A 16,058-nucleotide genomic window follows, 5' to 3' on the forward strand; every position below is an offset into this window, starting at 1 on the left:
GCTGCATTGTGTACCCTGATGATTTTTGTTTGTGGATTTTTGGAATACCGTCTCTCACAAAAACACTGCATCATGGGTAGTGGGCAGGAGCATGAGTTTAAAGGGACATTGTCAACATGGAATTCACATCTGTCTGAGCATGCTTTCTGCTATAATCATGACTACTGCAGCTGAAAGGAGTAGTGAAAGTAAACTATTTTTCCAGGTTTTTTTACCTTGTATATTTGACAGCACTTTGTGTATTGTCAATGCCATTTTTCACTTGTTTACTCAGTTAGCAGTGGAACAACCATGACCTAAAGTGATCCATATAAAGACGAACAAAAAAGCAGAAAAACCTTTATAACGGTTCTAAGGGACATTTAAAAAAAAAATCAGAATATACTGTTTCAAAAGTCCCTGTAAAATAGACTATTCTGAAATTAGTTTTCAAAAATTCAGTTGGCCCATTTTAAATTCCTCCTTTCAGCTTTCAAGTCATCCTCCTATAAATAGGATAGCAACTGTGCTATCTACATCCTTTGCACATTTGTTCCTGTCTGTGCTGAAACCACATTGTCCCAAGCTGTGACTCACTGTGGATCTTGCTAACAGGTAGCTGACCACCGGGCATTGTAGAGAAGGATGAACAATGTTATAAACGCTTTAGTTTACAGGGGTTGTTGGCACTCCATGCTGGCCAAGGAAAACTGAATTAGTTTCCTGGTCCCAAGAACCAGGGGCAGGAAGCTACGTTAAGCATGGCTATTGGTGAAATGGCTTCAACACAAGTGTAGGGAGGGACTCTTTTTCTCTCTCTGAACTAGATTCTTAAATGCCAGTCTTCCTATTCAACTAAGGCTCCATCTGCACTTCTGTTTAAACTTCTGTTCCTGATACAGTTCTAATCAGTTTAAAGGCGCTTCAGGTGAAAATATTTCCAACACAGTGTAGTGGGCTTATATGGAAGTGGCAAACCAATGTTAAGGCTGTTTCTAATCTTAAACGTGATTGTTAAAAATAGTCTCAATCAGCCCCCATACACACTGACCAGCTGTATTGTGGGAAAAAAAGGTTCAGTCTGAAGCTGTTTTAAACAGTGTTGTAAACCAGTTCAGATCCCTGTGTGGATGGAGCTTAAAAGGAACCAGTGTTTTCCTGGCTAGGAAGGATCAACTGAGGTCTCTGCTACCTGGATCCCAGCTAGTTTGTGCAGCAACTGTGCTATCAGTGACACAGAAGAGAAAGCAGAGAGTGATCCCATCTGCTCACTGTGCTTTTACAGAACTTCCATTGCCAAGGCTTCCTGAATTTCAGTGACTGACCTAAAATAATATGCCCTGCTGTTGTTAGGCATGGCATGCAGTTCCAACACTGGTGTGCCCCGCACTCTCTTACTAGGTTCTCTGAAGTTAAGGAGTCCAAATCCACTGGCTGGCAGAGTTCTTGAGGTGCCTGGCCAAGTGATTCTGCCAGAATATTTATGGAGCTTTGTGCATGCATGATAGTTGGAAATATTTAGTTCTGGAAACACCATGCTTCTGTGATCTGAGCTGGAGAATGTAAAGGTCTGATCGTGTTTCCACCTGCCTGATTTGTTTGTAAAATAGATTACTGCCACGCTATCTGTTAGCTGGACCTCTTGCATGTAATCTTCTTCTTAGAACCCAACAGCTTTTATCAGTGAACTTCAGTTCACAGTTTGTGTACCGTATATGAAACTCTGAACTGACAGAACCATTTAAAAGTGGCTGTGTTTGATTGCAAATGTGAATGCCAATCCTCAGGCACAGAAGAGTTGGTGCTCCAGATCACTTTTGGTTGGTAAAGTCAAGGGTACAATGTTAGTCAGATTGCATTCTGTCTTTGAACAGTTTGACATTCTCCTCCACCAAAATGTAGGGGAGATTAATGAGATTCTGTGAGGTAAGAAGTTACACTACTGGTGCCTCTATGAAATTTTGCAATGGGAGCAGCTTGCACCATGCTTGCCCAGTAACCCAATGCTACTTTGGGGCTAAAACTGGTCTTCTGTAGGCTGATTTCTACCATTAGATTTCCCAGTTCCACACATCTGAATTTGGGCAGAACAGAAAAATCAATCCAAATGCTGCCTCTTTGCTCTAGCTTAAGTGTCTAGATTTGTACTACTCAGATAGATGGCTGTTCCACATCTGAAGCTAGATTAGAGCATATGGTGTTGCTTAAAGATGAAAAGATTATCTGTAGCACTATAAATGGCACAGTAGTGACAACTACATATAAAGTTGTATAATAGTTTCAATTTTAAATCCCTGTTTTCTGATGGCTATAATTGTCTGAATCCTTCACCTTTGGTGATTTCCACCTAGAGAGGAATTGTTTGAGAAAGTTTGACTAAATATAATTCAGTAGGTTGGCAATACAAAGACAGTGAAAAATACTTTCTTCATCACACAAAAAGAAAAAATCTTGTAACTTTTTTTTGAGCATCTCTGGTGCCAATTTGGTTGAGGGAAGAATGTTTACTAAGAAGAGCCTTTAGGCTTTCAATGACAGATCATTTCAATGTCACTCTGTTATGAGTCCTTGAAAACTGCACTCTCTGCATTCGCAGTAAATTCTGAACAATGCTAGCACGAAGCTTGTAAAGTGAGGAGTTAAGGACGATCACATGGTGCATACAACCCTGGGTAACTCAGCTGAGCATTTGACAAGATGCACAAGATGGGTGTCAGATCACTGGATAACTCCTGAGATATAAAAACAGATGGCTATTGGTGGCACCACCACCTTAATAGGAACTGTACAATATAAAATAACTGGCTAGGGAGGAGGCTATTTCTGCCAGTAATATGCTGCATATCAGGAGGGTTTTTCCATGGGGGACTGGTTTGGTTTTTACAGTATATGTATTTGCAGCTTTTATCTTAACTTTTTCTGTTCTCCAGGCTGATTTCCTGTCTTCTGGTTTCATACAATATATAATTTCCCTTTTGATGGAACAGTCAACAAAGCCCTATAGTTTCCCCAGTGTAAAATAAGTGGAGCAGACCGTCACATTAATGTAATGTGGTTGGAGGAGCAAGAGTAGGGGGGGGGAGAGAGAGAGTGTGTGCTTGAGACAGAAAAAGTTTAGAGTACCTGTGAGTAATCTGTCAGGAGGATAAGTCCTTTCACCACATTTATGGGCTCTCCAGTTGCTGAGAACATTTTAGACATTAAATCTCCATATCCTTGGAAAAAGGTAACAGGCCTGAGCTGAACGTCAAACAAGATTGCCGACATGCCAGCAAAGGACTCCAGGTTTTCCTCGCCTTCATCAGCAGATGCAGCTATTATGGATTCTAGGCCTTGAGCTTCAATCACAACCTTAAAAGGCAACAGTGAGACACTATCCATGACAAAGTCCCTGATCTGGAGTTTTAAACACTACCAGTATTTCTAGCACACAAGAGTTGCACTTTAAAGTTAACTTATTTTTTTATTGTATAAAATGTATTATTGTATGTGAACAAGCATCTGATCAAAATGAAAATGAAACAGTGTTTAGAAGCAAAAAAAATAGCACCTGGAGAATAAATAGCAGCAGGAGAAACAGACAGTAAAGTAGTCTCATAGCAACTATTGCCATTTAATTACTTGTGGGTGAAATTTGCACTTAGCCTTTACCTAGTCTTTATATAGATAGTCTTTCCCTAGAAGTAAAGCTTTGGATCTGTTATATAAGAAACTACCTTTCTTTTGTATAATACATTTGCCTCATTGTCAGCAGTTTTTTCTGTTATTGGCATATTCTCTGCCTGACCCAATAGTCTTTAAATGCACAGACTTCCATGGTTTTCAATAGGGGATACGTTGGCTTAAAGGTGCAGGAACAGGCCCATATGCTAGCTTAGTGTTTACGTAATGCATGGCAGTTACCTGGCTGGCATGAAGTTGAGCTTTTTTATTGAAAAGAAAGATGTTCAAGTTACTTCTTCTTAAAATTCCAGAGCCGGAGTAGAGGATGTCAAGGCTGTATGTGGATGATACATCAGGACCACCTAAATCGACAAAGACACCAGATATTAATCATGCCTGTGACTAAGTCAAGTAACCTGGAATATAAACTGGCTTAAAAAGCTATTTTTGGGGAGTTACATACGTGTCACATAGCCAGAATAGGCAGAGGAAGACCCAGTCTTGGAGAAGCGATCATAGTTATGAACAACCATGTCCTTCAGAACTTCACGAATCATTTTGCTGTAGTATTAGAAAAAGAAGACCAGTTTGTTACTGCACTGTCTTCCATGAGAACATTAGCAATGTTGGCCTGCTGGGAAAGAGAAGATTTAACTTCGCGCACACTACTCTCACTACTGTGCCTGACTCAAAACCTATTGAAGTCCATGGGAGTCAGTGACTTCACTGGGCTTTTGATGATTAGTTCCTAAAACCTGAAGATAAATAGATAAGGAATAATAGATGGTATTTCAGAACCGCCTCAGAGGATTAGGAGCACAAGGCCCATTGAGTCACTTAGGCACTTTTGAAAATCCCACCCAATGTTATTTATTTCAAGAAAGAAAAGAAATAACTGTTTAAGCAAATTTATCGTTTGTGAAAGGTTCTAGATGGACCTAGCCACAGAACAGGTATTATCTGACCTTTTGGTGCATCAAACTTTGCAATGTTAATGTTCTTTTGAATGTAAAATTTTTAAACTGTTTATATAAATTGATATTTCAATAACAGAAATGAAAAAGATTACTAATGAAAATTTTTTTAAGTACCTGGCTTAATTGTTGAGATACTTTTTACAGGTCTTGGCCACAGATCTGAGTTTGGTTGTAGGAAGGTTACCAATTAAAACCGTTTTATTTGAAAATTAAGTCTCTAGAATGAAAAGATATTTCAATGATGTTCTTTTAATGCTGCAACTTTTCCAATAGCCTCACTTTTTGGAAACATAAAATGTAGGCTCCATCGAACATCAGGAATGAGGACCAGGTGGGGAAGATTTTCAAAGGCACAAATGGCAGCAAAGCACCTAATTAATTGAAAATCAGGAGGAGGTAGGCACCTCACTGCCATTTGTGCCTTTGAAAATCTCCTGTCAGGTGTTCAGTATCTGCTACCGGAATATATGGATTTATTTTAAAAATGTCAATACCCAAAAATGGAGGGATGAGCATGTGCCCGCTTATGATCTCTTAAAAGCTACGTATGTTACTTAGCTATTAACTGTATACCCTTTGATTTTATCCCATGCCATCCCAGAGAGCAATAAATGAAAGGCTGTTTGTTTATATCTGTGTCTGCCTGTACATGTGTGCGTTATGTGTGTGTGTATATACATATATTAAACATAATGTACCTTGCAGGCATTTCAAAATGAAGTATATCTTGGACTAATGATAGCATGTACTTGTTCATTTCCAGTGGCAATTCTCCAATAGAAAGCAAAAGGTTTTTCACTTCCATGTAGGATGGATTACTGCTGAAGATGATGGCAGCTGCAGTGGTTCTGATGGTTTTTTCATAAATTTTATCATTCTGGTGATAAATCCTGTTCATTGTTTCCTTCACCTAATAAGAAAACAGAATAGTCACTTAATAAGTCACATATATCCAGAGAAAATGCACAGCTTGGAATCATACTAATTCATAACGTCAGCGATACAAACACATATCCTGACTCCTGTCTAGTCTAGGTCCATAGCTAATGCATTCGAGTATGTTTTTAATATAGTACTTTTTATGCTCCCTGTGTCTTAAAACACGTTAAAATGGAACATGTTAAACACTAGTCATACAGTGATTGTGCAAACAAATGGAGCAGCCATTATGCTCTCAACAACAGCTCACATGCAACCTTGCACATTAGCACAGATAGCAAGATTGTTGGCCAGAGCACTAGTGGATGAGAATTGATACAATGCTATCAATGGCTAAAGAGATTTCTTTAAACGGTTAAAAGAAGAGGTATCTTAAAAAATAATCTTACATTTCCCACAAGCTAAGAATTGTCAGCTACTAGGGTATCTTACCATGAAGGGCTGCAGAGCTACTTCATAACAAAGGGAGTTACGGAGAGCCAAGCAGTAATGGCCTGCTGATGAACTGAGATGTTTGCATTGTGAAATTTCACCATGGCAATGCAAGGCCATCCGTGGTTGGTGCATAACAGCAACAGAAGCACATAGTGCAATGATGTCAGGACCTCGCTCTATGATTATCTTACGTTTCTCTGCAGTTCCATTTGCCATAATCTCTCAGTATTTCTCTTGACCTATCCCTTTCCTAGATGCTGGGAGGGAAGACAGAGGTATCTCTGTCTCCTCCTTTCCACCCATTCTCCTTTGCTACCTGGGGGGCTAGGAAGGATTCTGTTTATTCTGGTTCACGTTTCCCATTCTGTCCAATGTCTCTTGTGTGTCACACAGCAAAATGAGCACATCTGTGAATGTAGCTGAGATCTGAGCAATGATCTCCACATGCTGTACCTTAATTGTTGCATGTGACTGTAGAGCCATAGATTAACTCTAGCATTCTAGACACTGGTGTGTGGGAAAAGAGAAATGCGTGGAGATCGTCTTCAAAACTTCCATGAACAGTTTTCTGGCTTCCCCGAGGGAGGGTATAAAGGACAATTTATTGAAAGAAAAAATATCTAGTGCAAATTTAAATGGGGTGGGACTTGAAGAGTGGGTTCCATTTAATTAGCATTTGATTTTAAATGTCCTCTCTTGTACTTTTTTCCTTGCAGTAAATCTTCTCACCTCACTGGTGATGAAAGAAATGTCATATCTCTGCAGAGCAGTGGCAGCAATGTTACTGATGGGCCCGTCTCCTGACTCAGCATATTTTAGCAGCAGCGGAATTGCTTCAGGCAGAAGCGCATTCTTCACAGCCATCAGGTACATCTTCACCTCTTCTTCTTTCTTTGCCTTGCCTAATCCTTCTAGGATCAGCTTCTGAGCTCGCACAACAGCCTGAAAAGAAAATTTATGCCACACTTAACCTTGATCATCCAAGGTGCTGAGTGCTTTCCACAAGGAACGAAGCATGCTCAACTCCCATATGAGTAGGAGCAGCAGGATTGGGTCCTAATACCTTAGGCTGCTTTAAAACATAATTGATCAGATTTAGCAAAGGTATGACTTTTAAATTGCATACCGAAAACTTCCTGACATCTACAGGCATGCAGTGATGCATGAGCCCTAAATACGCCTCTCACTTAGCATGTGCATGTTGGTTCAAGGAACTTACAAAGTCCGCTGCTGAGTCCAACAGACACAATTTAAATAATTGAAGAACTTATGACAGAAAGAAATGACACGGGAAATGTTCCTTCGTGCTTATTCAGATGGTGCTATAGGAATGCATGGCACTTAACAGAAAAATAAAAGGTAAATCCTTGGGTGCTATCTGGATGTTCTGAGACTCTTCAGCAGTGCAAAGCAGTCATAAATGCAGCAGATATGGCCAGTTGAGGATTCCTTGTTCCTCAGGTTGCTACACTTTTTGTCATGACCCATAGAATGGCATAAAATCAACCCTAGGAGTTCCACTCCTAAACTGCACCAAGCACAGATTAGACACAGGCCAGCATTTGGACCAATATTCCTGCTCCAGTGAATTTATAATCTAGGTTGTTTCCAATAATCTAATCTAATTTATAATCTAAATTGTTTTAGGTAGATCCTGATTGCACAAAGTTCTCAGGGGACACCAAAAACTTCTGTAAAACCAGACAAAAGTACCATTTCTACTGTCAAGCTAGGAACATGCAGGCATTTGGGATTAGAGAGAGAGATCTGATGTTAGTTACACCAGCGTAAATCAGAAGTTGGTAGCGTTATCTGCACGCAGATGTTACTGAGATCAGAATCAGGCACCAAGGGCACAAAATAAAACCTGTTATAAAGAAAGTCTCTCCATCATATGAAAGATAAATGTCTGTAAGCAAAGTTTAAAACATGAGGGCAAATTCTGCCCATGGATGCTTGCACGAGTCTCCTGATACTTTCAACGGGTTGTGCATGTGCCGAATTTGGCCAGTAGTGGAAAACAGCAAATACTTACTGGAAGTTTGCAGCCTCCTCTGTCACACAGCTTTTTGATGAGTGCACCAATGATGATGGTAACAGTTTCTCTGATTTCACTATTTCCAATCTGGCCTTGGAGTCTGTTCTGTTATTTAAAGGGAACACCGTTAGCCTTCACATCTAAATACAATGGCACAAATCCTGCAATGTGATGAGTGCCCTCCACTCCTGTTGACTTCCCTGGGAGATAAGAGTGCTCATTGCCTCTCAGGATCGCGCTCATATTCTGCAGAATACTGTTCTGCCATCGGGTGTAATAACCAAATGTAATTTTTTCCTTTGAATTTCATTCAGAATATCTGGCCCAGCAGTTGCTTACGAAGTTGATGTTTAAATCCTGATGTCAAGTGGTAATAGAAATACTCAGCACTTATCTTTTCATCTCTAAATTGCTATGCTAACCAGAACAATTTGTGACATGTTGTTTGGTCTGGTAGTCTCTAGGAAAACAGGATGTACTTAGATACTGTTCTGTAATAGGTTTTGTATGTTGTAAGCATAGGTGATGTTTTACAAAGTAAATATAGGTTCTACATCTGAAATCCTATGCACTGTAGGTACTGCATGAGCTGCAACATGCAGCAGAATGTGCACACCTCAAAGCTGTTTTGAGGAGCATGGACTCAGTCCCTTCTCCCCCCACCCCTTATCCTCCCAGCATGGTTTAGGCTCATTGGGCAATAAATCAGCTTGTGGGGTTTTTCTTTTTTTTGCCATTTTGACTTACAATTAAAGATTTCAGTAGCAATTCATTGGGGTGGGAAGCAAATCCACAGGCATATAGGAATCGCTCCTGTAGGACTGAGCTGCTTCCATTCTTAAAGTCCAGGAACTCCAGCACGGCCTCCAGTGAGGCTGGGGTCTGAGCAGAGGTTACAGCATCCACCAGCTGAGGACTGTAGAAGGAGGCGTGGAAATTAACAAGGTATTGTAATGTGCTAGGCTAAGTATTGAAAAGACACTGCTACTTACAGAAACAAAGGTAGGTAGAATTTATCACTCTTTTTGGCCAGTACTGCTTTCAGCATTTACATTTTAGCAAAAACAGTGCACCTGAAATCTTCCAGGGCAAGATAGCTGAAGGACTGCATGGGATATTCATACACATGGTGGATGATATTTTGTTTTATGCCAGTACAGAGGAAGAGCATGACAAAAGGCTTAGAAGTGTTCTGAGTGTTTTAAATTCCACAGGACTAAATCTGAAAAAGGAAAAGTGTCTGTAGAAAGAAAACAGCTATGACTGCAGATGAAGGGCTTTCCACTCAGCTTGAGTTCCAGCTTTGGCTCTGTTCTTTACCAGAGACCACACTGTCTGGGATGCTATACAGTTGTCAGAGGCATCTAGAGGCTGAATAATAAACTGCAAAAACATATTCTGCAGAAGCAAACACTACCATAGAAAACCTTCCCCTTCCCTGTAGATAGAAGAGTGTTAACTATTACAGATCCAGCATATTATCAATATGACTACACATGTATGTGTATGAGTTACTCCCTCCCATGCATCCACCCCCACATTTATGTGTGTTGTAAACCCTTTGTTACAACATAAAAATTTGCTCTTGGTGACTTACAGTACTGCATTTCTTTCACTTCTAAGAATTTGAAGTATTTCCTCTTTCGTAGCTTTCCTGAGGTTCTGAATAAAGGACAAAAAACTTCTTGTTGCTTCAGCTTTTGAAAGGTTTTCAGGTTCCAGTTGTTTCCTGATAGCCTGCCAGTGCTCAGAAATCTGCAAAATAATTAAACACATTGATGTCAAACCTTATGCACTGGTTTCAATTCTCAGAAATCAGTCCCACGATAGATATGCTGAGTATAGTTCATACTAGTTGAAATGTCATATACTGGAGATCCCTTAGGTAGATATCATTTAATATGCTTATAGTACCTCAATCCATGTGTTCCTTAACCTTTTCGAGGTCTCAGCAATTACATACTGCAGTGAAACTGAAATTGAGTGTCTCATTAAAGTCTACAGTATCACTTGAGTACTACATAATATCTGAAATGTGATACATTTTGGTCCAAAACATGATTACCCAGGATCTGAAAGGAACAGAGAAGAAACCCCATTCTTTCAGGTAAATATAGTGTTCTCATGATGTGGCTCTAGTTTTCTTGAAACTTCATTATTGAAAGAAATGCAAAATGCCCCACTGGACATTTTTTTAGAAGATGACACTTTTGTAAGAAGCCTTTGCAGATGCCCCCATAAGACTTTCCCATTTCTGTTTTCTACAGTTGTGTATGGTGGGGAGAGGTAGTAATTTGTGACTGTTTTATAAATTGGTAGTTAACAGAGTATTGGAAACCAGATGCGTTTGCATTCCTTCAGTTGCTGAATCATTAATAATATTTTACATGTATATAGCACATCATCCTAAGTATCTTCAAAGTGCTCCACAAACTATACCACTGAAATACAGCTATCTCTACCATGGTGGATTGCAGTTAAATGGGGCACAGCATGCTGCGTTTTGCACTGTTTTAGTTGTGGAAGGAAAAAGAGGTGAAATTTAAGCCAAGATAAAGTCAGTCAAAAGTGATGCACCTTGACCAGCATTACAGAAACACAAGAATTGCCATACTAAATCAGACCAATGGTTTGTCTAGGTCCAGCATCCTGTGCACAGTGGTGAGAAGTACAAGATATTTCAGAGGGAGGTGTAAGAAACTCAGCAGTAGGCAGTTATGGGATAATATGTCCAAAAGGAAAGTTTCTTCCCTCTTCTGTGGTTAGAGATTGGTTTGTGTCCTGAATTCTGAGGATTTATGTCCCATCTAAATGTCATGGTCCTCCCTCCCTCTCTCTCTTTTATTTATTTATTTATTTTTTTAATCCTTACTATTGTACCTCTGGATGTTCCTGTTAGTGATATAAATGTCCAATCCCTTTTTTCAATTCAGCTAAACTCTTGGCATCAATTTTATACATTTCCAGACTTCCCACTGCAATATTTTAGAAGCCTATGTTCCATGTTAAGAAATTTAAAAGTTGAGAGGGCTACTTTCTTTCAGATACCATTTGGTAAGAAATCTGTACAGATATTTTGACCTTTTCTCTGTTTTATCACCTGCCTCCACTTTTGTTATCTAGTATTATCTAGGACATTCCTTGATGAAAACTTATCTGTTCATTGCAATGGTGTTTATTGTAGTTCTCCGAAGTGGGAAATCACATCAACACTAGCTCAACCTTTGCTAAAATATTCTACTTTCATAGGGTTTGTATTAAGCTTATAGCTCTTGAACCGGCTGCAAACAGAAATGTCATTTTAGTGGTACAGAGTGTAATTTCCATGAACTGTAACAGACTGTAATTGGGCAACAATAATAGAGACACGGTATTTCCTGAGGATTAATGACAATCTGGGAGGAATTGATGGCCTGGGGCAGAGATGAGGGCTGTTAATCTCAGCTGGACACTGATGCTCAGCATCAAGGTCAATATTGCTATTGTAAGCTGAAAATGAATAAATACGTGTTGTAGAGAGATGGATTTTTGTGGTGAGTGATGCACTTCAGTTGGTATGTCCTAGACAATAGGTGTCCTTTGCATTACCCTAGATTACTCAAAATCATCTCTGAACATTCATTCAGCTATCATGATCCTTGTGCAGTTTCTGACCAGTTTGAGGATGCTAGAGCCCAAGGAGAAGCTTGGGTCTCAAATTCACCTGGTCATTAATTGCCAGGAAATGCTTCACCTGTTGCTGTTGGCAATCATGTAAAATGGATAAAAGAAAATTTATAATGCAGCTACTGTTTTTATATGTTGACAAGTTAATAGTTGAACTACATGAGAAGCAGCTTCAAATCTCAACAGTGACTCTGGGTACGTCTTCACTCAGATCGATCTGTCTGGATCGAGTGAGCAGTCAGTGAAGACCCGCTCAATCGATCCGGAAGTCGACCCACTAAAACCACCCCCTCAAGTGGCACAGTGCAGTGGAGACGTCGCATAGAAGATGAGTTACGAAGTCGATGGGAGTTCCACAAGCTCTGCGTAGCTTGAAGGTAAGTGTAGACCAGGCCTTTGATTTACTCTTTAGCTTGGGGAAAGTGACTTAAGCCAAAGTTTTCAAATGTGCGTGACTGAAGTAGCCATCTTAATAAATGGCTTGATTCCCAGAAACGTTAAGCACCCGTTTAAATAAAAACAATGAATACTCAGCACTTCTGAAAATCAAGTGACTTATGTGCAATGCCTGAATATGGATTTATATGCCTTACTTTAAGCTTCCAAGTTTAAAAATGTTGACCTTCCTTTCTCTGTATCTAGGTTTCCTCCTTGTAAAATGGGGATAATAATGGTTACTTTAACTAATCCTAACCATACCTAAGTGAGAGAGGTAATGTTTGTGAAGGCCTTTGAAAATGTAAAGCTGTGTGGCATTAATGTATATTATGACATGGAAGTGCTAAATATTATGATGTTGCTGTTTTGAATAGTGTTCTGTTTATAGACCCAGTCAATGCATAGCAATTGCAGTAAAATACAGTAGGAAAGTGGGACTCCATTGTCCGCATTATAATGAGAACGCCATGCTTCATTCTTCATGCTCTGTAAATATACCCCATGGTTTTTAATTTGGCCTGGAAATTATCTCTACAACTATTATGACAAATTTAGATCCAAATGTTTTTACCTCAGCTGACAGCTATAACAATAAGAAGTGAGAAACTGTTCAATACCCAACCCCAGGGGGAAAGAAGGCACCTCCCTTTCTCAGCCTTTTTTTCCCCATTGATGTGCCCCCCCCTTCTTGAGAACTTCTTCACTGCTCATGCAATATCCCCTCTGTTTCAGCTTTCCCCAGCTTGTGGTTGTTGGTTTTTTTTTACTTCCATGCAGCTATACAAACTCTAGAAAAAACACATTATACCAAATAACTAGCATAGGTGCCAGGACAGCAAGGTATTTTAAATGCATGAGTAGATCCACTGAAGGCTTAAAATTATGCACATGCTTAAGTATCTTGCTGATCTGGAGTCATACCTTCCACATCAAAAAGCTATTTAGAATCATAACTTCTAAATTACAGGGTATCTGTTCACCAAAAAACCATTCAATTATCGTAATAGCAGTTAAATATTTGTTGACAGTATCAGGAGGAAATACATGTTGTTGACCAATAGCGTTAGTAACTTAAAAATTAACACATCAATACACTTTTAAAAAGTAGCTTTTACCTTACATTTTGCTAAGTCAAATCTCAAATCTCAAAAATCGAGATTGTTTTGCTAGAGGGAGTGGGAAGAAAGATTAGAGTTTCAAAAAATTATATATAAAAAGCCCATTTTATTTTAAAGTGATTATAATTAAAAATGTATTAATTTACTTGTAAATTCTCAGAAACTTCATTCTGTATTCTTAAGAATATGTGATGTAATTTTGGAGGGGGATGCATCATATTATTCATAGAAAACAAAAAGGGTTAATTCCACTTCAAGTGCAAAACTCAACTCAGCTTTGATTGTTGACTCACTACAGCACCACTGTAATGTTCAGAAGTTTTGGGGAATTCCTGTGGAATTTATAACGGTATATTAGAAATCTTTCTTTGGCATATTTGTTGGATAAAAATGTCTTTTTCAAACCTATTCTACTCACCTCCTTCAATTTAAGTCTAATAGTGTGTTTACTTACAGAAGGACAGTTTTTGCATTCAGTCTTGACTGGTTCCGCCACTAGTGGAACTGCTACATAACTAGAGTCCAAAGTCTTGATAACACTGGCAACCTGCTTCCCAGCAATCACTCTAGGGCCAGCTTCTGTTGATTTCAGTTCCAGTTTCTGCCTGCATATCCACACATTGAAAAAAACTGTTAAGTCTGAATGTGTTTTGAAGAAATAAATGAAACACATGGGGAAAGAAATGTATTATCCCATTGAAGTGAATCATAGAATCAATAAATTTCTCATTTGAGAAGTCACAGGAAAACACTGTAAATCTTTTTTCCATTTTAAGCTATCAGGAGGATTTAACACTAGTGAGTTGTTGCTGGAGGGAAATGGAGGAAATCTATCTGTCTAAATTATTAAGATGCCCCTTAGGCTGTCTAGGGTCCAGATCCATAACATATGGTAAACAGCCTTCCAAAATGTGTAGGTATAAATATACCTTACTGCCAGATTATCTAAAACTGCGTTTTCAGTCGGAAATATTTCATGTACTTTATAAGAAACTTCTGTCTACTGAAACAGCAAATGCCCTGCTTTCTTGAAACCATGCTATGCTTATACCATAAAGCTATGGACTTGTCTACATGGAGACTTAGTGCACTGCAAGATGGGATATAAATCTATAGCACACTAACTTGTTGTGCACTAACTGGCCCTGCTACCCAAATAGCAGTACATCAGCCCTCACTTTGGAACTTTCAGTGCCTGGTGTAGTGTCCATGTGGTGACTTTATGTGCAGCAGGCTAGGGAGCTGCACATTCGCATCGTGGTTTGCTGCGCACTAAGTCTTAGTAGACAAACCCTAAGAATGTGCCTGAACCAATTCCCTGGATATGAATAACTCCAAACTTTGGGGGAGTGGAGGGAACACTAGAGTCGGGACTCAGACATAGTTCCAAATTTCGCAGTTGGTCCCTATCTGTATAACAGGCCGTAATCCAAACACCTCTGAACTTTCAAGTGTTGGAAGTCTAGATCTGTATTTGAATCTTACAGCTTCGGCCTATCTCTGTTTAAAATTCTATTAAGAAATGAGAGGAGGCAGAAATAGAATAACAACGAAACAAGAGTGTTGTTATGATTTAATATTTCCATTAAGAATGTGATAAAAACTGGAAAAAAATCTTTAGCAAAAAAATCAGCAATTTTTTTTTAACCCTTTTTCATGGATACTTTGAACTTTTCAAATTGGTTTGACCAGCTCTAACTATTATTATTTCATTATTTATTACTTGCATTATGATAGTACATTTGCGCCCCATTGTGCTAGGTACTCTACAAACATATAGGTAGACAGAGATCCTTTCTGAAGAGTTTACGGTCTTAGGCCATGATGGTGCAGACACATGTAACTTTACTCACACAAGCTGTGTCATTGCAATCAATAGCACTGCTTTCATGAATAAAATATACGTGCTTAACTGTGTGCAGTTTTTTAAGACAGGACTCCAGAAGTGTGTATAACAAACAATAGGAAATAATGAGGAAGGGGGAATAATGACAGAAGTGACGGCAAAGTACAGTTACATAAACTAATTATATACACTACTGGATTGTTTTTTATATATTAATTATAAGGTTAAATAAACACATAAAATACATATAATTAATGATTCCTACTGCCATTATTAGTTGGATTTAACAGTTAAATATTTTTAAAAAATCAAATTAGCCAGCCTTACTTGGAAACTATTTTGGCATCTGTTGTTTGCCGGAAATTCAGAGACAAAACATGATTCTCCTCTGCCCTCACGGATGTAATGAAACTGTCTTCTAGCACATAAATTGTAGCAGATGTGGCTTTTGTACTGACATCTAAAAGCTGAAAAATAATAACAAACACGAAAATAGGGCTGGATCCGATAGTCCAAACACAAGGCAAAACTCTTCCTGAACTAAGGCCCTGTTGGGCAGTGTGGGACTGGGCCTATCCCCTGGTGTAATACTCCGAAGCCCAGGATTGGGAACCAGGATTTCCAGAGTTCCAATTTTATTTCTGACATGAACTCCTTCTGTGACCATAACCCAGTCACTACCACATTATGTTTGTCTCATTTTTCATTGGCAAACTGCAGCAATGTTTACCTACCTCATGAAGGTTGGTGGGGTGAGAAAAAGGGGGCTAGAGAATTGAATATTGCTGAAAAGACACCCAATAATGTGTAGATCAAGGTTTTTTTCTTTTCTTTTTCTTTTTAAAAAGGCAACCATCAGAAAAGAAGATTCTCAAGAAAATTAGTAGGACTACTCCTAGGAACCTAATTTGCTCATGTGAGTAAGTGTTGCAGGATCTGGCCCAACACTGTTGGCCTGC

At 39.0% G+C, this 16,058-nt stretch overlaps 1 protein-coding gene across 3 annotated transcripts in view; it reads right to left on the reverse strand.

Moving 5' to 3' along the window:
* The window catches only part of MTTP (microsomal triglyceride transfer protein), a 47,553-nt gene that overhangs the window by 19,119 nt on the left and 12,376 nt on the right, over positions 1 to 16,058 (reverse strand). For all 3 annotated transcript variants that reach the window (XM_067553774.1, XM_067553754.1, XM_067553764.1), the window contains exons 6-15: positions 15,427 to 15,566; positions 13,708 to 13,858; positions 9,629 to 9,786; positions 8,779 to 8,947; positions 8,029 to 8,136; positions 6,723 to 6,935; positions 5,318 to 5,529; positions 4,106 to 4,203; positions 3,883 to 4,004; positions 3,103 to 3,330 (exon numbers count right to left, since the gene is read on the reverse strand). In XM_067553774.1, the coding sequence (XP_067409875.1) occupies positions 3,103 to 3,330; positions 3,883 to 4,004; positions 4,106 to 4,203; positions 5,318 to 5,529; positions 6,723 to 6,935; positions 8,029 to 8,136; positions 8,779 to 8,947; positions 9,629 to 9,786; positions 13,708 to 13,858; positions 15,427 to 15,566 (1,599 nt within the window). The remainder of the gene's footprint in view (positions 1 to 3,102; positions 3,331 to 3,882; positions 4,005 to 4,105; positions 4,204 to 5,317; positions 5,530 to 6,722; positions 6,936 to 8,028; positions 8,137 to 8,778; positions 8,948 to 9,628; positions 9,787 to 13,707; positions 13,859 to 15,426; positions 15,567 to 16,058) is intronic.

The sequence above is a fragment of the Emydura macquarii genome, unplaced genomic scaffold, assembly GCF_026122565.2.
Source record: "Emydura macquarii macquarii isolate MOO-44397 ecotype Brisbane River unplaced genomic scaffold, CSIRO-AGI_Emac_v2 contig_302, whole genome shotgun sequence".
In the NCBI taxonomy this organism is placed as follows: Eukaryota; Metazoa; Chordata; order Testudines; family Chelidae; genus Emydura; species Emydura macquarii.